Genomic DNA, 21,399 nt, shown 5'->3' with positions numbered 1-21,399 from the left:
GTTTAATTTTGCACTGCCACCCCTTGGCGATAGAAGAAAAAACACAACGGGGATTGCATTTCTGGCCCAAACAATATCAAACATATTCTAGAAATTGAAATAAATTCTGTGTTGCCACTTAATCCATCCTCCAATGGTATGATTATTTAATTCCTGCATATGTTCTTTTTAAAAAAATCTTATACATACATAAGTAAGAAAATGATCTTGTTAAATCAGTGGGGTTTCCAACAAAGTAATGAAATGACACATTATGATGCCCTTAAAAAATGATTTTAAAATATATACAGTAGTACATTATTAACGTCATAAACATTAGCCACGCCCTTACGTTCACGTTACATCCGCACCACGTGACTTCGCTATCAAATATGGCCCCCTCCTTTTAGGCGTGAGAGGAGCCGACTGACAAAGAGAAATCTGCCTCAGAGAAAGAGCATTACCTATCCGTTTGAACTGACATTGTACGGTACGTACGGTTTCCTTTGTCAACACGAATTTTATTTAAATTCTGTGTGCAGTTTCGTATCTTTTGCTGGTCTGGTAACTCAGAAGATTCAGCTATATTTACAATTAGCTTGATACTGACCGTCGTTCCAACATCCTTGAGTTAAAGAGGGAGCATTAATACATTACATGTTGCTATTTTTTTCCCGTTTTTCCTGCATTGTTATTTCGGGACGTGGGAAATATATTTTTTAAACATTCCACTAACAAGTTATTTGGGAAATATGGCCAACCATTTACCCTACAGGGACAAAAGGTTGCAGTTTATATAGATTTAACCTATGCGTGTCTGTGTGCGGCTGTGCTGATTTTATACCTATTCTTAATGTTCAGTATAGTCATATTCATAAGATTAGTAGATGGAGCAAGCTTCAATAACGTTTACATTTTATTCTTTGACCACGCTCGCTGATTTATTGTCTCCTTTTTTTTATACCCTCAGCAAAAAATGCCTGCCAAACGATGAAGCATTCCAAAGAAAGAAACTAACAGAGCAAGGCCGTCATCGTTCAAGACCATCTGTTTCTTCTTCCCTGCAAGCCTCCAGCCAGTGGCAATGGAGATTAATCCAGTCTTTGTAGAGTCCGCTATAGTTTTTGCCATTGTGGGGTGGGTCCACATGGTGCTGTGGAACCAGCATTCCTGGTGCAGCATTGCACTCTTCATCCAGGCTTTCTACGTTCAGCACAAATGGGATCGTTTGCTCAAGTCGGGGGGTGCCGTGTTCCAGTTCCGTCCAGCAGCAAACAGTGGCATCGTCCCAGCCTCCATGGTGATGCCTTTGCTGGGCTTGGTGCTGAGACTAAGGTGCTCTGAATCAGGGAACGTTTACCTCGAGCGCTTCTCCATGGTCATCACCATCACCGGCATGATGCTGGCACTGTTCCTCTCCCTGATCGCCTTAGGCATTACAAGACCTGTACCCACCAACACTTGTGTGATTGCAGGCATGGCCGCCAGTGCAATTCTGTACACGACGAAACAGACGTTAACGGTGTCTGAGGTCATCGAAGTCTTAGAGGTGTTGTTGATCTTCGTCTATCTCAGCCTGATCGTGCTTTTCCTGCTGCCTCGCTGCTTCACACCCGGAGAAGCCCTTCTCATCATCGGTGGAATCAGTTTCATTGTCAACCAGCTTATCAAGCGCTCACTGAACTTGACAGAGGTCAAAGGCGATCCAATAAATTATTTCCTGCCGGTCGTGGTCGTAGGCTCGTTGTTGCTGGGCGTGTTCTTTGCTCTGCTGTTTTGCTTCATGGAATCAGAGACCTGGGTGTCATCTGTTTTTTTCCACATCATGACAGCCGTTCTCAGTCTGGGGATTCTGTTGCCATGGCTATCCCTGTTCATCGGCAGGCATCCCATCATGTGGCTACTGGACTTTGTCACATTCACTGACAGAAGGCTCTCTCTGCTGGCATACTGGGTGTTTCTGGCGGTCGTGGCCACCTGTGTTGTGTTACACCAGAACTATCAACGTCAGTCTGGGTCCAAGAAACACCAAGCTTCGACTATAGTCAGGAAGTACTTCCATCTAATTGTGGTGGCCACCTATGTTCCAGGTCTCATATACGACCGGCACCTGCTCCATGTGGCCTCTGTTGGCTGCTTGGCAGTCTTTTTGTTCCTGGAGTACGTGCGCTACTTTCGGATCAGGCCACTGGGTCAGGTGCTCAGACAGGTTCTTACATTGTTCCTGGATGAGCGGGACTCTGGGCCTCTTATCCTGACCCACATTTACCTCCTTTTGGGCATGTCTCTTCCCATATGGCTGTTCCCTGGACCATGTGCCCCAAAAGGAATACTTCCTGGTGCCGGTGGGCTGATACCATATGCAGGTGTCCTGGCTGTCGGGGTAGGAGATACTGTGGCATCTGTGTTTGGCAGCACCATGGGAGAGATTCGTTGGCCCGGTACTAAGAAAACCATTGAGGGGACTGCAACATCTGTGTTTGCACAGATTATTGCTGTGGCCATCTTTCTAATCTTTGATAGTGGCATCAATCTGAACTCCAGCTACTCCTGGATTGTTGGTTCTATCACTCTGGTGGCAATGCTAGAAGCTTACACCTTCCAAATAGACAACCTCCTCCTCCCACTTTACCTCTTTATCCTGCTGTTGCTTTGACCAGCAGACTGTTGGCACAATCAGAAATGGATGATTTTGTCTGTCAGCTCAATCTGGAGATAAGAATGCCGTAGAGTGCACTGCAGCACTGTGCAGATGCTCAATGCAGACACGACATTCAGATAACTGTTTCCACATCTATCTCTTTTTTTCTTTCATTCAACCACCACTTTAATTAGGTTGGGAAATATTCCGAAAAACACCTCAACACTCGTTATCTTTAAGTGATTTTGAGTTCTTGACCTTTGACACTAATAAATCCTGAATCACACAACGAAGGTACTAACAAGGATCACAACTGCGAAAAATGTTATTCCTAATAAGTCACATTTGGATACAGAGTGTGTTGTCTTATCCAGGAGGGACATTTTTTTTTAATCTAATACGATAATAGGTGCTGTGGATGGAAACATTTACATCACCACTATTTCTTCTTGCAATAAGGCAAAAGGAAATCATTGACTCTGCATGTTCAGATGTGGTCATGTACACATTATGCATTATATTTCATATTTGAATGTGATTTCTTCAAAGTAAACAATACAGATTTGTTTGTGACTCCTACGATCCCTGACATTTTGAGTAATTATTGTTTGTATTTGGGCCAAGCATGAGTGCTTTATTGCACCCACATTATTTGCATTATCAGATAATACGAAATGTCCCCAGGCTTTCTCTTCAGAATCTGAAGTGTATTCTCTGCAAGGATCCATTGACATTTAATGTTTGCAAAAAGATATTGCTGTTTTGCCATAATCCAACAGGAATGGTTTTGTTTAGAAATGGTTTTTGCAATGCTTTTTTCATCCAGATATGTAATAATGCATGTTGTGGGCTTCAGACAGGAATGGTGCAATGATTTTCTTCATAATACAAGGATGTCAAGAGCGGTAACATTAAGATAAATAGGATAAAACTAAAGTTGACTTGTTTCTAGAAAAGGCTGATTGTGCAAAACGGAACATTTGTACTGCATGTAAAAAGTTTGGACTTCTCAGTTTATCAGTGGCTTCTCCTAATGCAGAGGAAGTTCTATATACCATCAACGTGATACGAGTAACTCTGGTCTGATCACCCCCAGCTGGATCACTTGGCTGGAGGTGGATGAAAATTAACCCACACACCCGATCACCTCACCCCGGGACAAATCACTGGTGATGCGTTCAAGTGCTTTGAAAAAATGAATTCGACAGGGCTGGTTAGTTAGTCTGACCTTATGGTAGGACCATTTCTATAGAATGTGGCAAGAAAAATGCTGATTTCCTGATGTCTTTGTAATTCTGCATATTATTATACTGTATACAGTATAATACAGTATCCTGTGATTTGTTCTACTTCCTATTTAGTTATTGTAAAACTTTCAACATTTTACAATTCAAAACATTTTTATCTTTTTCACATTCTTCCTCTTCTAAGTTTTTGGATGTAAATCATGCATTGATGCCCGGTCAGGGGTGCATTCAGGTGTTTTCCTATCAACAACAAGCATTACTGATTCACCACTGTCAACGAAGGTAATATAACTAATGTGTACATATCTTACTATGAAAAAAGGCTTTGAATAAACCAAAAATCTCAACTCGTACAAAAAAACAAACCTTTTATTATGTGGGAAGTGTGTTGTGTTTACTATCACAGTAAACTTCATGTCCTGGGACAGATGTCTAAAACTGAATTATTGGAACGTACAGTTTATTCATGGTGTGGGGATGCTTTGCTGCGGGGGGACCTCGCCGGGTCACCCTCACAATGACGGCTGCGTCCATGGACTGGCCTTTCATAGTTTCCTCAGTGCTCAGAAGGGATCATAGAGGAGTGCGTCTGTCTGGAGGGCTGAAGGCATCGGCCGCTATCAAGAGGATTCCTTCAGTAGCCGATTTTTAGGCCTAATCTTGGATGGAGTTCTCAGACGCCGATGTCCCACACATTTGATGGGATGTAAAGGATTCTGTGTTCCCCTCATCAGTTTCCCCTGGGTCTGGGGGCTCTGATAGGTCAGAGTCCCACTTGTTGAACTGCACCTCCTCGTCTACCTCAGTGGTGATGGAGGAACAAGCGCTTCTGGTTGAGTTTTCCAGCGGGGTCACGTGAGCATTTTCAACTGTCGGGTTTGCTTTTTCCAGCTCTTTTTCCATCTGCTTGGTCTTATAAATCTCCACCTGCAGTAACTTGATGTACTTCTTTTCCCTCTTAGTGAAAGTGGAGACAGTAGCAGAGAGCTTCTGCTCCAATCGTTTCCTGATGTTCTCGTCGTTCTTCTTTATCCTCATCAAACGCGCAATCTTTTGCTCCTGAGCTCTGATTTTAGATTGATACTTTGTTTCCAAGTTGTCCAGACTAGGATCTATCTTCCGGTTGTCGAGGTAAATACTTTTAAGAGTAGCGACTTTGTGCTTGAGCTCTTTGGGTTCCGTAATGACCGACGTGCAGGCCTGCAGGTCCTCCTCGAACCTCCTGATGTAGGTCTGCAGTTGTTGGCACTGCGTCTGTAGCTGCTTGCTGTTAGCCTTTTCGGTGTCGATGAGGATTTTGGACTGGTCCAGTTTTTCCATCAGAACCGTGTTGTGGCAAATGAGCTTGTGCATCTGCGGATTGATGTTTTTGTTTTTTTTCAAACTGTGCCTCCTTTCAATCTCTTTCATAATGTTCCTGTATTCTTCAGCAAACGCTTTGTTTTCTCGAAGTTGGACCGTTAAACTTTCTCTCTCTTCATTGGACCTGATCAAATCCGCTTTGAGTGTTCTGATGACTTCTTTCTGTTCTTCCACAGTCATCTGTAGCCTGTTCTGCTTCTCTGTGCTTTTATACTCCAAATCTTCCACCTTCCCTTGTAAATTTTCCATCTCTTCTTCAAGTCTCCCAAAGTTATTTTGCAGAGAGTTGAGTTGCATTTCCTTTTCTACGCTTAGTTCCCGAAAAGCACAATTCGTGGCTTTGACTTGAAACTGCAGCTGATCTCGCTCTTGCTGTAACGTTTCAAAGTCCAACTCCAGGCTCCTCTGGCCTTCTAGATTTTCCTGGGATGGGCTTCTTTCCTGAGCCTTGCTCACCAACTTTAGCAACACTTGCCTCAGCTGCTGAAAGTGTTGCTTCGCGTTAGCTATAATCAGACGGCCCCGTCTGATTTCATTTTCCGATAATCTCGGACATTCAAAACCCTCATTTTTCTCCGTGGCTTTTTTGTTTTTGTCCGTTCTATTCTGATTGATTTTCTGACAAGGCAGATTTCTTTGAGGCCTGCGATTTTCTGCACTCATGTTGAACTTTGTATGTGAATTTAAAACCAGATAAACACTAAAACCGTCAAATTATAAAACAACGTATATATTATTAACTGTAGTAGTTATAGTTTTTTATAGTTATAGTTTTAACTGTTATAGTTTTGGTATATGCCTGCAAATAAAGGATCAAAGCGAATGAAAGCAAACAGTCAAAAGATAAAGCCAGACAGTGTTGGCCAATGTAATACAATAATATTGCTTTCATTTCATCTCCTGGCTAAACAGACCTTAATTCCACTTGTTTTATTCAAATATCTGTAAATGTATGGCAGACACTATTTTTGAGGCTTCTTAAAAAAAGGAAAGTAAATCAAATATCTCAGATAGTTTCAATGAGTGGAAATAATGTCCTCAGTTTGAGAACAGAAAAAAGGGGATGTTTTCATGCTCAGTATTTTTGTAAAAATGCATTTAATTGAACTTATTAAACAGATGTTCAGATCCCATATTGTAAAGCCGCCCTTCCATATAACGGAGCCACCAAAGAGAGGTATCATTGTGAGTAATTAGCTTGTGGCTCCACCATTGGCAGCTTTTACTTGATTGACTGGAGATCAGTCTCAGGTGGGTTTCGATTGTCCGGCGGGGTCTGGAAGCCGCCCCGCCCAGCCTGAGAATAGACAGACAAGGGGAACAGACGAGCCATAGATGGGGAGGGGGAGAGGGAAAACACTCGGGACTCCTAACAAGGTGCTGCTGCTTCAGTTTCAGTTTCAGCTCGAGGGAGCGCGAAGGTCACGTTGCCCGGGGAACTCTGAGCGTCACATCTCACGGCCGACAACATCAAATTAGCATTTTGGAGCTGCACGACCAGTTCCCTGTGTTCATTCAATTCTTTTTCCAATGCGTTGGACTTCTTCTTCTCCTTGCTCAGTAGCTGAGTGTAGTGGCTCTCTTGCTTGTCAAATCTTGAAAGAATTTCAGTTAATTTATGCTGCATTTGCTGCCTGAGTTTTGCATCATTCTGCCTTGTTTGTGTCAAAGACTCCAGCTTTTTCTCCAGGAAGCTGATTTTAGCCTCATATTCTTGTCCGGGCGTCTCGCTACAAAGCACTTCCTGACTGTTGTCAAGGTAACGACTTTTAAGGTCGATGAATTTCTCCTTGAGCTCTTTGGATTTGGTTATTAGTGGGACGCATGATTGCAGATCCTCCTCAAATCTCCTGATGTAGATCTGTTGTTGGTGATGTCGCATTTTCATTTGCTTAAACTGCGTCTTGTAGGACTTGATGAGTTTTTGGGGATTTTCCAGTTCTTCCTTCTGGAGTAAGTTTTGGGACTTGAGCTTGTTCAGCTCTTGGATGACCTGTTTGTGAATTTCCACCTCCCTGCAATGCTCCATTTCCAATTTGCTCATGAGTTTCTTGTTTTGATTGATTCTATTTTGACTTTCTTCAACTTGATAACGCAAACTTTCTCTCTCATCCATCAAACTACTGATTTTCCCATTTTGCTTTTTGGTGATTTCCTCATTCTCCTCAACAGTAGCAGTCAAGGCCTCCAGCTGCTGCGAGCTCTTTGTCTCCAAGTCCTTCAGACTTGTTTGGAGAGCAGCGTTCTCTCCTTTGAGTTTTTCAACTTCCTCCTGCAAAGTAGAGCGTTTTGCTTCATTAATCACGTTCATTGTAGAAAGGGAATTCTCCATGGCTTCAATCGCAAATCTGTGGTCCCGGATTTCTTGGTATAACCTCGCCTTCTCCCGCACGTCAGCAGCCTCACTCTCGTCCGAGCTCATCTCCACGAGGCTCGTCCCGTTTGACAGCACCGTCCTCTTCTGCTGACAATTCTGCTTGGCCGTACATCTAAGTTGTTGCCCTGTTTTGAGCATTTTAGCACTCAAATCAGGAACGTTTGACTGAGAATGAAATTCAGCTTCGTTACATTCCTCTTCTTTCTCTAGCTGGACTTTTTTTATCGTATGTTCTCTGATTTGTGCCTTGATGTTCAGACGAGGCAAATTTTTGAAAGACTTTGTTTTTCTTGACATCGTTTTGTAGAAATGTGCTACTAATAATTTAATTCCAACTGTGGCAGCTGTCCACTTAAACACCTGACATTTTCCTTTACTTAACCATTAAATATGTCCTTATAAGGGCATCAAAGCTTATAAAAGCAATGAAAGCTCGTAGTCAAATCATCAAAGCATGATAGGATTGTAGTTTGATAATGGGACAATAACGCTACATCCATTTCCCTGTTCATGTCACATTTTTACACATTCTACACACATTTTGTGCACCACTGTTAGTTGTTTGTACAGAACAAATGCAATCGCATTAAGTGTAAATTTATTTTTTTTAAAAACCCTTATGACTGCAAGGGAGCCTATAATAAAAACTGTATGAGAAAAAAAGATGGCTTCAATTTAAAATAATTCTCTTGGATACAGTTAAGGAAAGGGGTGGGAATGTTAACATATGCTACAAGTATCAGTAAATATCACTGTTTAGCTCTGCTTGTCTCAAATCAATTTTTATAATTATAGCAAATTCTGTCAATGCTAGTGCTATAAATGACAAAATATACTGCTCATCTGCCTGGCAATATTTGTAAAAGATGGCTTATTCACATGATTTTTATCAGTATAATTGTAAAAACATGAATGGGAAAATAAACCCGAAAGTTTACAAAAGGTCGGTGTATTCTTCAGCGGTACTGACAAAAAAGACACATTTATATGGTGTAGAGAAGTGGAAAAGGGAGCTCTTCGGTGGGTTGTAGCCTAAGGAAGTGCAAAGAGATAATAAGAGCTGGGTTAAATGATTTGTCTGAGAAACAAACTTTCTGGTTTTGGATTTAAAAGACTTTAGATTTAGAAAATTCAAACTGTTGTAAGCAGTCTCACGTTAGATGTTTTTCAGTGTTGGAAAAGTGTTTACACTACTATTTTTTGGTAGCGTTTCAAATGGGTCTCACCAGTTGTCGGGGCTCCAGCGAGTGTCCTGCGACTCCATGATGTGGAAGGTGTAGACGTGGCGCGAGTCGTGTGAGTTGTTTTGTGCGCTGCGATGCACCACCTCCCCATGGATCAGAATCACCCCACCTGAGAGGATAATGTGAGCGTCAAATTAATGTCATTGGTTCGGAACAAAAAACTCTGTGCAGGATTATGCAGTGAGGACAAAATAAACCCCTAATTCTCATCACTTTAACCAGAAGCTACACGGACGACAGATCCTCGTGGGCACTGCCCTCCCTCAACATTGAGAGTAAATCATTCATTTGCACTGAGCACAGCAGAAGGGGGTGTAGCGATCGGTTCAGTGGCACAAAGGTCATTGATTCAATTCCAGGCCCCTTAATAAATGTGGAAGTCTCCTTGAGCAAGTGACTGAATCTGACCCCCCCCCCAAATGGTTCACATAAGCTTAAACTGGGTTATCTTTAGAAAACTGCTGAGCGCGATACCTTTTTTAACTGGTGCAGCCACAAATTTTCCATCATCATATTCAGGTTCTCGCCCAATGAAGTCTGTCAAAGGAAATGTACCAGGGGGGTTTCGCACCATACGCCGGGAAATACCGCCTGGAAAAAAAGGAAGAAACTGATTTATTAGCATTGATCAGGTAATCAGCATTTCAATCGGCAATTTCTGATATTGGCATTTAATTCTACCTGTTTATTGTCAAAATATGCTTTTTATATCAGAATTTCATTAAACGTCAGGCTAAAACTTTAGTGTTGTGTCTTTTGCTTTCATCAAAGAGAATTTACATTTTCAACAAAACATTTTGAAGCTTCTTCAAGCACTTTTGGTGACGCAGTAAAGCCGAAGCTGCTAAAACACGAGGAGTGCTCACTCTTGTGTGATCCCGGGATGAACCACAGGCAGCTGTTGTCAACGGTGGCGTCCTCCAGGGCGATCCACATCCCCATAACTCTGCCCAGGGGCTCCGTGTTTAGGAATGAGGCATCTTGATGTGGTGTCACTGAGATGCACAAACCATAGAAAGTATGTTTGCTGCCAGAACATCACATTTTAAATGATGTATTTCAAAACAAGCAGGTTTCTTTTACCTTCGCCGCCAATCCCTGGTTGCTGGAAGAAGAAAGGAACAAGAAAAGTTACACGTTGAATTCTCCTGCCTGTGCTGTGATATTGTGAGGCGCTTTTAGAGGCAAACGTGAGGACTTTACCTTAAAAATGTACATACTTTGCAGCACAACGGGGCGTGCAAATCCCAGCGTCCTTGCAATGCTCTAAAAAACAGCGCTTGTGAGTGGGGGCAGGCTGGTCTGTCACTTCGTACACATCGTTCAAGAACTCACCTGAACTTTGGGTGAATGTGTAACCCTTTTGTATAATGGTTCATAGGCATGGAGAGCTGAAAAGACAGCAAAGGGGATTAGTCAAGACAGCCAAAGGAATCTCTTTGTAAATGAACAACAAAAAAGTCACCGTGTCCGACTTTGTTCAGTGAGCGATGCTTTGGGACTGTGAATTCCCCTGGAAAATGTACACGTACAGATTTAATTCCAGAAGCAGGTAATGGCATCAGATCATTTCACAACTCACCTTTGTCATCAAAAACTCCTTTTTCGAAGAAAAAACGAATCTTATCTCCACTGGTGATAAAATAGTCAGCACTTCCCTGCAGGGTAAAAGGTTCGCAGTAGTCACATGATTCAGAAGGAATAAATAAATTATGCATATACATAAAGAAAGCTGCTAAACAGCATCGCTTAGACCAGCGCTTCTCAAATAGTGGGGGGGCGCGTGTGACCCCGGAGAACATGTTTCTTTGTTTTTTTTGCCGTACTAGAATAAAGTGTAATTGCACATCCCGCGCGCACACACCACAGAGCAAGAGACAGGAAGTGCAGTGAACAAACCACCAAGAGACCATGAAAAAATACTTAACAGTGATGAAAAGAAAGGCGGAGAGAGACGGAGATAATGAGACAAACGAAAGTCTCCCGAAAGCTAAGACGAGGAAATATGACGAAGCATATATAGCGCTTGGCTTCACTGCGACTACGGTGGGAGACGAGGAAAGACCGGTGTGTTTACTGTCTAAAAATGTTGGCAGGACAGCATGAAGCCAAATAAATGAAGGCGTCACTTAAAGACATTACACCCCAGTCACGCTGATCAGCCGCTTGAGTTTTTTCGGCAAAAACGTGCCGAATATTGGCAACAATCATCCCGCTTTGGTCTATATTTCTTTCTTTTTTTGTTTTCTTTAATATTAATAAGGATACAATGTTATGCAGAGGTGTACTTATAACAATTTCATAGACAAATGATACTAATTATAGTCACGGCGGGGGGCGCAAAATGTTTTCTTCTTCCTAGGGGGGGCGTAACAGAAAATAATTGAGAAGCACTGGGTTAGACTGTTGATCTAAGGGTTTACTATTAGCCTGGAATCAAAGCAGGAGGCCAAGTTAAACAGAGGGAACCAGAGAAGTTAAACAGCTACAGGCTGTATCTTTACCTGCATCTTTAAAAGCAACATGGAAAGCACGCGAGAGAACTCTTCAGTGTTGAAATTGAGTCATCGGTTATCTTCTGGAGTGTTGGGCTACCTGTGCTTTAACCTGCTCTTCCTGATCGGTGGAGAAGGTGATGCGGCAGTGTTCAGGGACGTCTGTCTCATCCACGATGGCTGACATCCTCTGCCTTAACTCGTCACACTCTTGGGAGGTCAGCAGGCCTTCCAAAACCACATATCCCTCCTCCATGTACTACCAAGAGGAAGAATACCTTCATGTTGGCTTTTTTTTTGTTTGACTTAAATTGGTTCTTAAAACGTCATAGCAAACTACAAAGCAAAAGAAATATATTCCTGAGACAATAATTATAGCAATAACTTTTCAGTCCAACAGTCCATTAAAAAACAAAAACAGAAAATATAGACAAGAAACTAAAATCGAATCGAATCGAATCGGTTTGTTCTTATGTTATGCGATTCTTACCTTTTGCGCGTCGCGGTTTGTCATGAAATCCTCCATATCCCCCGTACGGATACTGCTCGGATCAAACGCAGGCCTGAGTTGTTCTGGCGATATTCGACGCGGCTGAATCAATAAGAGAAGCCTTTCTGAGAAGTCTGTGCAGGGTTAATCCGAAAGAATCGGGAGATTTTCTATTTAACTCTTTCGCTGCAGCGGAGGTTTGCGTGAGACGGCTGTAGTACTCAGCCAGGCCTCTAGATGTCGCTCGCGTTCTCCATGTATATAAATGAGCAACAGCGCCCCCTTCTGACAACCTTGGTTCAATAGCGCACGCTGCGTATCTGCGTAATTAAAACTGATGAACAGAAGCTGCAGCTTCGGGTTAGTGTCATATTTTCCCTTTTTGTGTTGCAAAAATCATTGAATTGTTAGCCTGCGACTCCAGCCAGAGGTTAATCAAGGTTTCTAATACAAACAAATGAACATACTCAACGTTATTTTCCCCCAAATGTTTACTTTAACAATGGAATTTTAAATATACTCGTGAACTTTCCCAGACAATGCTGTTAAAGTGGACGCTCAAAACAAGCTGAAAAACGCAGGGTTTAGTGTTGTGTATTTATTTTATTATCATGTCTCAGAATGATACAAAAGTCAGTTCTGATTTTTAGCATATCAAATATAAGTTGGCCTGATTAGGAAGCCAAAGTTGAGTCCATCTGGCAACGATTTATTGATCACTAGCTCGTCATGTCAGCTTGTTTATTGAACGATTGCTTTCCCTATGTTTAAACAGTAATGCTCAGCATCAACAGTCATGCTGTAAAACAAACAAACAAGAACTGATGTGAACCTGCGGGAAAGCAACATTTCATATTTCCCTGACATACAGGCTTTACAGTACAGAGAATAAAACAGACAATCATGTTCTTCAAAGGTGATATATACAGGTAGGGATGTGATGTCAACTTAACCAAGGCAGGTTTTTCATTTTTTTTGGACAGAAATGTCTCAGCAACAATCCAACAGCAAAGCGACAGAGATGGGCGATTACTTCTGATAGCGTATTAAGAAGTAGAAGTAGAAGTGCTGTATGTCGCCTGGTTACACAAATCAACATGGATTATGATGCGGGAGCATGATGCAGCAAAACACACTTTGATTATTTGGAGTAAAAAAAAAAGTGGTCAGGATTCTGCCGTTTTCCACAAAAACTTTTACTGTAACAAAATTATCTATATTAATAATGGACAGGTATTTTTACATAATACAGGGTGATGTTTTTTGTTAACAGCGACGTGTTCCTTCTTTTTGTTCCCTGTAAAGAATTCCAGAGGGGCTCCAGCAGAGAGAAAAAGCTCACCATCACACTTCACGGTTCTGTTTTACATTCAGTGTTTGGCAAAAACAACTCTTTAAAATGTAGATGCCTTTACTCCAACCCAACATCCCACCCAGAAAAAAACAAAACCATGGCAGACCTATTAAGGCAGCCCTGCCACTCCTTAATGCTAAAAAAATGTGACTCAAAGTAGAAAAACAATCCTGTGGATTCATCGCTTCCTTTTCTTTTTCTCCTGTGACCTTTTCCTTCAACGCTAGAACTGGTTGCTAGTCAACACATTCAAGACGGGGTCTCCTCTAACACAGCACATGTGACCTAGAGAAGAATGTTTTACTCCTGAATGGGCGTAATTACAGAGGAATCGAGCTCACCTTTCTTAAAAGTTGGCCACATGTGAAGTGACTGTATGGATCATGGACAGATGTAATCATTTCCCTATGGATTTTACAAGATATTCAAGCAATAAATGCGCTGTTTGTGATTTTAACAGGGAGTGGAGCTTGTAAAAGATATTAGCAATGAGCAGTCTGGCTGGTGTATGGCATAGCTGGGTTACTGCAAAGTATGCTATTAAATCCAGCCTTTGAAGAAGGAAACTGTTCAAAGCACACAAAGCATATTGTATTCATTTGGACCATGAATGTTGAAATCCCATATTTTGCAAACACCCAAGTTTCACTTTTGTGTAGGTCGGTCAAAAACCCGCTTTGCTAAACCAGGCTGTGCTAATCAGCGTCCACCCATCCACTAAAAAAAACCCAGTGAGGGTCATGGCTAAAGCCCGACTGTATTTTGAATAAATAAAAACAGATTAAGCATTAAAATGCCTTTGTTACCCTGTATATTCACTACAGGGACTTAAAAACAGAGAGGGAACATGCTGTAAAACCTGACATTTTTGACCAGAGTCATGAGAACTAATGAAGTTTAAAATCAATAAATATGTGGGATGCCAAACATGATTTAAACAAAAGTATAGCATCAATAAAAAAAACAAGAAATCGCAGTAGTTTGTGATTTTAAGGCATGCAAATAAGGTCAAACCAATCATGATGTGAAATAATCCAGGAAGAGTAGAGCACTGTGTGTTCCCTCCCGAGTCAAACTCGCAGACTTTAAGGCCGAAGCTGTAAAATGAGTTTATGTTCTCAAGTGTCTCGTTTCAGTTAAAAATGTCTCACTGTTGTGTGTGAACAAAAGTCCTGGAGGAAACGCGCTCGTGAAATGAAACCCCTCGTGAGTTGAAGGGGTGGTCCACAAAGACATGATCAATGAAGTGGGTTGCAAAGAAGAATGGCTGAGGTTTGACTGCAAGAGATCCAACAGGAGCAGTGGGTCGACGCTCACGTGCGTTTACAGAATCAAGAGTCAGCTGAGGGGAGGGGAACACCTCTCAAATGGATCCTTCCTAAGCAAATTAGGGATTTGACCACAAAAACTGAGCGTCAGTGGTTTTGACATCTGCCATTATCGTGAAGTACAACTAGAGATCAATACTGCATTAGTTAAACTAACTGCATTGTTTTCTGCGTGTGTCACTTGTACGGTAAAGAGATAATAAAGGCATGGCTGAGTGACTCTACGTTTTTTTTTGGCTTTCATCAAACTGGTTTGTTGGTGTTCCGGTGGCATGCATAGTAGACGACGCCCGCTTGCATCCCTGCAGCTTTTACATTCAAACTATCCTTTCTTTGCCAAGCTGGGTTGTTAGGCTGCTTCTTAATGACTGAATATAGGGTTGGTAATTTCCCAGCTCCAAATGAAACCCCAGGTCCTCGGTTCTTCAGGCCTGCTCCTTGTCGGCCCGCCAAAGCTGCTCTTTGACTTCTGATGGCAGGGTGTTGAACAGGTCTTCCTCCACCACCAGGCTGCTCTTCTTCAACAGTCGGCACTCGCCCAGCTCCACCGGCAGGCACTCGAGGCGGTTGCCCCTCAGCTCCAGCTGGGTCAACCCGGTGAGTTCACCAAAGCGTGACGGCAGCGTCTGCAGGCAGTTGTTTCCAAGGTTCAGAGTACGGAGCTTCTTGCACTTAAACAGCTCCGGGGGCAAAGTCTCAACCTGAAATGATAAAAGGGAACATTATGATCATCTCATTCGACCTTTGAAGAACGGAGAGGAGGGCAGAAAGAAGAAAAGGTCGCTCCTCACCCTGTTTGCCGTCACGGCGAAGTATTGCAGGTTCTGGAGGGAGCCAACGTCGGGGTGGATGCTGGTCAGATTGTTGTGACTCAAGTCTAAGAAGCGGAGCTTGCGACAGTAGAAGAGCTGATTGGGAATCTTCTCGATCTTGTTCCTGTTCAGGTACAGTCTCTCCAGGTTGGTCAGCGTTCCGATCTGAATGGGGATGTAGGCGATCTGATTGTACCAAAGCTTGAGGCACACGAGCCTGTGGAGATGCTGGAAGCTGATGATCTCCTCTATCGTCTTCAGGTTGTTGTCCTTCAGGTCGATCTCCTGCAGGTTATGCAAGCTGAAGATGGAATGTGGAATGCGTTCAAGATCGCAGCGGAGGAGCTCGAGCTCTGTGAGGTTGACCATTTTCTTCAGGCTGTTGAGCACGATGAGCTTGGTGCCCTCGTTGTTGACGGAGAGCTTCTGCAGGTGCACGCCCACATCTGTCACCACCTGTGGCAGCTTGGTCAGGTTGCTTTTCAACCGGAGAACTTTGAGGCTCTTGAGCTCCCGAAGCCCATCGATGACAATGTACCGATTGTTTTCAGCACTCAGGTTCCCAGTTAGGTGCAGCTCGTTGAGGTTCTTCAGGCTGTAGATCCACAGAGGGATTTCCTTGATGTCGGTGAATTTGATGTGGAGGGACTTGAGGTTCTCTCTCAGGAAAGCAAGAGCTGGGGCCTCAATCTTGGCGGGTGTGTGATAGAGCCACATCTCTCTCAGGTTGGAGAGCTGGGCGATGGTTGGAGGGATGGTCACGTCGGGGATGAGCTCCAGCTTGAGCACTTCCAGCTCAATCAGATCGAACACGGTGTCTGGAATCCCGCTGAGCATAAACAGATGCAGCTCCAGCTTCTCCTGGGAGTTTTTGGTGATGCGGTGCCTCAGCTTCTCCAACGTCCACTCGTTGTTGAGGTTCAACTGCCGAAGTTTGTTCTCGCTCACTTCCGACAGGAACACTGCAAAGCGTTTAGAATAGAGCGGGTCATACTGATCGATCATGTGAAGCATGAAGGCAAAGTCGTTCTTCAAGTCGGGGATGTCGCTGTAGCTGCTTTCCTCGCGGATCGCCTCGAACGAGTACCGTTTAAGGGAGCGGCTGAGCATCCACCAGAGGGTGTACATGCAGATAAGACCATAAACCACCACCAAGCTGATGTAAAAACAGGCCAGGATCTTAAAGAGTGTCGCTAAGGGGTGAGCGCAATGAAAAGTTTTGTAGCCCGTCAGATTCTGAATGTTGACTGAACAAACTACGCTAAACCTGATGTAGCGAACATGATAGGCCGTGTAGCAGATGATTATCATGAACTTGATCACTTTGATGATGGTCTGACGGATGTAGAGGCAGTACACAATGTCGCCCTCCTCTACGTGGATCCTGAACTTCTTCACCTTCTCAAACAGAGCCTTAGCCTGCTCCCCCTCCTTTTTGTCCAACACCCCGGTTTCAGAGTGATCTACAATTCCTTGTTCGATCCTGGACTTTGTACGCTGAAGCATGGGCATGCTGGCCTCGACATCCTCGCTCACAGACGAGGCCTTCTTGTCCATTGAGCCGTTCATTTTCCCCAGCGGCTTGGGGTCGCTCTCCTCTACAACGGTTTCAGACAAAGCCCTTGTTGTCCACGGCGAGTCGAAGCATTTGAGGAGGATGGAGACAAAGTGCTCCAGTTTTGAGCTCGTACGTGGAAACTTGAACCAAAAGTTGCTGCAGGCCAGGAAGATGAGGGTGTGGAGTAGCACCAGATAGGGGAAATATTTGGCAAACCAGTGTAGTTTGTTCTCATAGCAAACGGCATCCACATAGTTGTACTGGTGGCGGTCCAGGTCGTACTGAATGCCCTTGGGTTCTGGCTTATAGGCAGCAGTCATATTTAGGGTGGGCATCGTCTCGCACGAGTCGTTGATCACCCATTTACAAGGCAGACAGATCATCTTGTCTTGCGTGACCTGCAAGGTGCCACCAAACACCGCGATCATCAGCATGACGATGGAGATGTAGTCCGTGAAAACGTCCCACCATGGCTTCAGAATACGGTACGCTGGCTGAGTGTCAGCAAAGTACCGGAGCTCGGTGATGGGAATCATGATGGTTTATCTGGAAATCAGGAATAAAGCCCAATTAATTATAGGTTTTAATTTTTACATCGTCCCTTTGGCATGAATAACACTTGTAACTTTACTTGTAAACATTAAAAAAGCACCAGCAGTCTTGTTTTATCCAGTTTAAACTCGAATGGAAGTACAGTCTCGGCAGGCCTCTGTTAATCAGAATGTCCAGCACACAAAGCTTTTGGTCATTTTGCATTTAAAAAAGGAAAAAAAAAAAAAAAAAAAAAAAAGAAAGAAAAGATTTGCATATATTTACATGTTTAAAAAATACTGTTAAGCGTACATATGAAAATAGAACAAAATCTTCTCAGCAGGTGAGGAATAAAACGTTCCCTCTTTCAGACTCAACTAATGACTCAAAAGTCAAGACCAGTTTGGTGTGAATTTAAAAGGCTTTAATCTACCGTGCTGCTCCTCCCTGGTCCAGCAGGTTTCTTGCACTTCAAGATCTCTGTATAAATGAAATGTCACTGAACTCTAAACTTGATACCTTGTTCACAGCTTTGCGTCACAGTATCTTTGCATAGAAAAGAGATTTGTTTACCCTCCCTAAGATAAGTAGATAAAAGCCATCCTAGTTCAAGTCTGCTCTTTACTTCCTGTTTTTAACTGTCTTAGTTGCAAAGATACAGTTTCCTTATTCACAGAATACTTTTAACTCATGCCTGATGGTTGCTTGGATAATTTCCAGCGTACTGTGGGACCAGTAATTAACAGAGGATGGATGATCGGCAGATTAAATATTCGTGTATGACGGTGCTTTTGTGCATGCAGCTTCTGATGGCGAGGTCTCAAGAACGAGACTGTTGCATGTGGACTTTGTCCAGAGTCGGCAAATAAAACCAGATTAACTTCTTCGTAGACTGCAGCTCTACTTCATATTTTGAGGGAAATCAAATAGCTCCATTAGAGGCAGAACATTTACATTCAAAAGTATTTAGTCCTTAATAAAATGTTTAGGACCATATTCCCCACAAAAGTGCATTGACTGCAAGTAATGTTTGCAAGTCAGTAATAGAATATCTACAATTAAAGATGTAGCCGTCTAAACAAACCCAGAGAAAATAAATATGTGGTGGACTTTGGAAAGTGGTCCAACACTTCAATAAAGCTGGTGGAACTGATCCAAACTGGTGGGTGTCCAGTACCTGGGACAGCAGCTACATGCCAGACTGGACTGGTCATCCAGTGATGACACCATGTGCAGGAAGGGGCAGAGCAGACGCTACTTCCTAAGGTGGTTGGGGTCCTTCAACAGCTGTTACAAGCTGCTGCCTATCTGGTATCTACCTGCGTAAACACTGGCTCACATTTCCCTTGGGGTAAATAAATGGATCCATCCATCTACTTCCGCTGCATCTAATCTGGACACTCAAAGGTATTGAGCAGCATCCCTTTGAATGACACTCTTGTGATTGTGCTTATCTTTTAAAACATACAGTCAGTTTATATAGTTTAATGACAAATGTTCCTGATTCGATGGATCAAATTGCCCTAAACTATAAAGACTGTTTATGAGAAACAAACAAAGACAAATGTGTATATTGTTTTATAAGATTGCTGGACTTTCTCTCCCATTATTCCATTTAATTCTCTCAGAAGCGGCCTGAACTTGAGTCCATTGAAACTGGGCAATGTTTCCTGAGGTGTGAAGGGTAAAAGTGGACGTGAGGATTTGAGTCGCGTTCTTTGAAGCTGGAAACCAGATCATGAGCAATCACAGATTCCCATAAACAGTCCCCATCTTCCCAAAAACAAAATTCCTTGGTCAGCACTAGAAAGCAGTCCTGTTCCGGTGTTTAGAACTGACTGTGGTGGATTTGACTCATCGCTCTGAGGTCTCGACCAGATCTGACTTGTTCTTACCTCCTCTTGTTTTCATAGCAGGGTTGGATGTTAATCTGTATTTAATATCTAATAGATAACGTTTATCAAAAAAACATCTTTCAATTCCATGAGGAACATATGGTAATACTATTTTACAATTGTGACTAAGCACATCAGAAAAAGGCTACAAAACGTAATTAAAAGGATATTACATCAACAGTAGATTTGGTTCACCCATTTAGAATACTAATTCAAACACAGACGGAAACATTAAATATGAATAAAAAGTAACAGAAATCCAAATCTCTTGACTCAATAACTACACAGGAATATCCAATTTAGCTTGATGGCTTTCGACTTAAGACCAAAACCTAATGAGTGACTGTGTACCTTGGCTTTTCTTCATGGGATAAGAGTGCACGGTGTGTAAAATAATGACTAATTTACCACAGTGAGTAATATTTGCGGTGGACTTTTCAATACACAGGCAGCAACGGGAATCCTCTCACCCGGGACTGACAGTCTACGGCGGCAAAGAAATCATGGTTAGATGGTTGCAGAGAATAAGCCACAACAGACCTGGTTTGTTGAAGTTGAGGTCTCTCGCCGTCTCCGTGCACGGGCGACACATTTCTCTGACGTTCCTCAGCGGCTATGGCTGGTGACACAAGGCCGGAGCCCCGTACAAACAGCGACGGAGAACAAACGGCAGGAAGGCCCTTATATACACGCGGGGGGAGGGGCGAGTGAGGTCAACGGAACACCCGAAGAAAACTTCCTGCGGAAGTGGTAAAGCACAGTGAGTCACCGTGAAAGTAAAAGCACGGAGCCGACGGCGCCGTCAGGCCCTATAAATGCAGAAGTGATTTCAAGTCTGTGTAAATAGCAACTCCCCATTCAGCATATTACATGACGTGTTTTAAAAGCACATTTTAATACAAACATTTTAGAAAATCGTGTCATTATTCGCACAACTATTCTGCAAGCTTGAGAAGCTGCCGTTACGATTTTTATACACCGCGTTCTTATAATGTATTATTCTGAAAAACACAGCGGTGACGTTATCAGAATGCGACACTCTATACGGTATTGGAATCTCGTGTAAGACATACTTCATCAAATACCTGTACATTGATTGCCATGTTGGCTTTACGGGGATATTTTGTTGTTTTACGTCCATTGAATTCTTGGAGGACGATGCAGACCGCCTGTCGGTTGTTTCGGTGTTGTCATACCCGATCATTATCGCCAAGATACGGAATTATGTCTTCCTGTGGACCTGTAACTGCCAGGACAGGTTATCTCTCCTCTCAGGACCGCTACAGACAGTTGTCAACTAGTAAAGATATTGGAAAGATCCAGGCAACACATTATCATCTTATTTACACCTGCAAGGCACGTCCATTTTTCCCGTGTGTGTGTTGGAATATGTATTTCATGTAAGCTTAGTTTGATTAATTTGTAAGAACATTCATGTCTTGCAGGTTTGCTCTACCAGGTCCAAGCAGAAGATTTCCAAGCACGCTTATCATAAGGGCGTTGTGATAGTGACATGTCCAGGCTGTAAGAATCACCACATCATCGCTGATAATCTCAACTGGTTCTCTGATTTGGAAGGGAAGAGGTTAGTGGTGTCTATGAACGTAACCCTCCAAAAAGGTGAAAAATGAGTGAGACAGCACTGAGCAAACACAAAATAAGCATCAGCTATTTACATGATTTTGGCCGCCAATTTACAATATCATATTTACAATATCAAACATAGTTGATATATTTTACGATATTTATTGATTTTCTGTGGTGAAACAAATATATAATTATTGCCTTTTGAACAGTGAAACAGTGCTTTTGGAGTGAATTCGGAATTCTCTGTGCTCTGAGAATTTTTTTTTGTATTGCAGAAACATCGAGGAAATTCTCGCGGCCAAAGGAGAAACAGTGAAACGGGTGGATGGAAATGCGGCTTTAGAGATAGTTGTGGAGGAAAGCATTAAAGAGAAGTCACAGTGTGATAAAGACGTGGAAGATCCTGACAGTCAATCAGAAAAATAACGTTAGTAAAATGCAAAAAGTTGCAAAAAAATTTTACAAGACATTTTTAATAAACGTAGTCTAAATCCCATTT

The 21,399-nt window shown here is 42.7% G+C and overlaps 5 protein-coding genes across 7 annotated transcripts; 2 read left to right on the top strand and 3 right to left on the bottom strand.

Annotated features, from left to right (window-relative positions):
- The first annotated feature begins 352 nt into the window (after positions 1 to 352).
- Positions 353 to 3,199, top strand: dolk (dolichol kinase). Its single transcript, XM_057019604.1, has 2 exons — positions 353 to 469; positions 950 to 3,199. The coding sequence occupies exon 2, from the start codon at positions 1,064 to 1,066 to the stop codon at positions 2,633 to 2,635; it is 1,572 nt and encodes a 523-aa protein (XP_056875584.1). The 5' UTR covers positions 353 to 469; positions 950 to 1,063; the 3' UTR covers positions 2,636 to 3,199.
- Positions 3,200 to 4,215: 1,016 nt separating this feature from the next.
- On the bottom strand, positions 4,216 to 5,892 carry LOC130517606 (myosin-4-like). Its single transcript, XM_057019605.1, has one exon. It carries the CDS (start codon positions 5,890 to 5,892, stop codon positions 4,522 to 4,524), a length of 1,371 nt encoding a protein of 456 aa, XP_056875585.1. The 3' UTR covers positions 4,216 to 4,521.
- A 2,161-nt stretch (positions 5,893 to 8,053) lies between these two features.
- On the bottom strand, positions 8,054 to 12,017 carry phyhd1 (phytanoyl-CoA dioxygenase domain containing 1). Of its 3 annotated transcripts, XM_057019607.1 has the most exons (11): positions 11,836 to 12,015; positions 11,446 to 11,604; positions 10,433 to 10,508; positions 10,316 to 10,363; positions 10,186 to 10,241; positions 10,054 to 10,116; positions 9,934 to 9,955; positions 9,717 to 9,845; positions 9,325 to 9,441; positions 8,833 to 8,959; positions 8,054 to 8,638 (listed from the first exon to the last, which is right to left on the bottom strand). In XM_057019607.1, exons 1-11 carry the CDS (start codon positions 11,869 to 11,871, stop codon positions 8,590 to 8,592), a joined length of 882 nt encoding a protein of 293 aa, XP_056875587.1. In that variant the 5' UTR covers positions 11,872 to 12,015; the 3' UTR covers positions 8,054 to 8,589. The 3 variants fall into 3 exon arrangements, with proteins under 3 accessions (XP_056875587.1, XP_056875588.1, XP_056875589.1); XM_057019608.1 differs by lacking the exon at positions 10,316 to 10,363 and having other exon boundaries at positions 11,836 to 12,017; XM_057019609.1 differs by lacking the exon at positions 11,836 to 12,015 and having other exon boundaries at positions 11,355 to 11,529.
- Positions 12,018 to 12,418: 401 nt separating this feature from the next.
- Positions 12,419 to 20,013, bottom strand: lrrc8aa (leucine rich repeat containing 8 VRAC subunit Aa). Its single transcript, XM_057019603.1, has 3 exons — positions 19,854 to 20,013; positions 15,309 to 17,433; positions 12,419 to 15,218 (listed from the first exon to the last, which is right to left on the bottom strand). The coding sequence occupies exons 2-3, from the start codon at positions 17,421 to 17,423 to the stop codon at positions 14,943 to 14,945; spliced, it is 2,391 nt and encodes a 796-aa protein (XP_056875583.1). The 5' UTR covers positions 17,424 to 17,433; positions 19,854 to 20,013; the 3' UTR covers positions 12,419 to 14,942.
- Positions 20,014 to 20,336: 323 nt separating this feature from the next.
- On the top strand, positions 20,337 to 21,396 carry dnlz (DNL-type zinc finger). The gene is made up of 3 exons (XM_057019611.1): positions 20,337 to 20,669; positions 20,759 to 20,898; positions 21,176 to 21,396. Exons 1-3 carry the CDS (start codon positions 20,415 to 20,417, stop codon positions 21,324 to 21,326), a joined length of 546 nt encoding a protein of 181 aa, XP_056875591.1. The 5' UTR covers positions 20,337 to 20,414; the 3' UTR covers positions 21,327 to 21,396.
- Positions 21,397 to 21,399: the final 3 nt, after the last annotated feature.

Source organism: Takifugu flavidus, chromosome 20 (genome assembly GCF_003711565.1).
Source record: "Takifugu flavidus isolate HTHZ2018 chromosome 20, ASM371156v2, whole genome shotgun sequence".
NCBI lineage: Eukaryota > Metazoa > Chordata > Actinopteri > Tetraodontiformes > Tetraodontidae > Takifugu > Takifugu flavidus.
The sequence above is the reverse complement of the archived record's forward strand: the minus strand, read 5'-3'. Positions and strand labels throughout refer to the sequence as shown.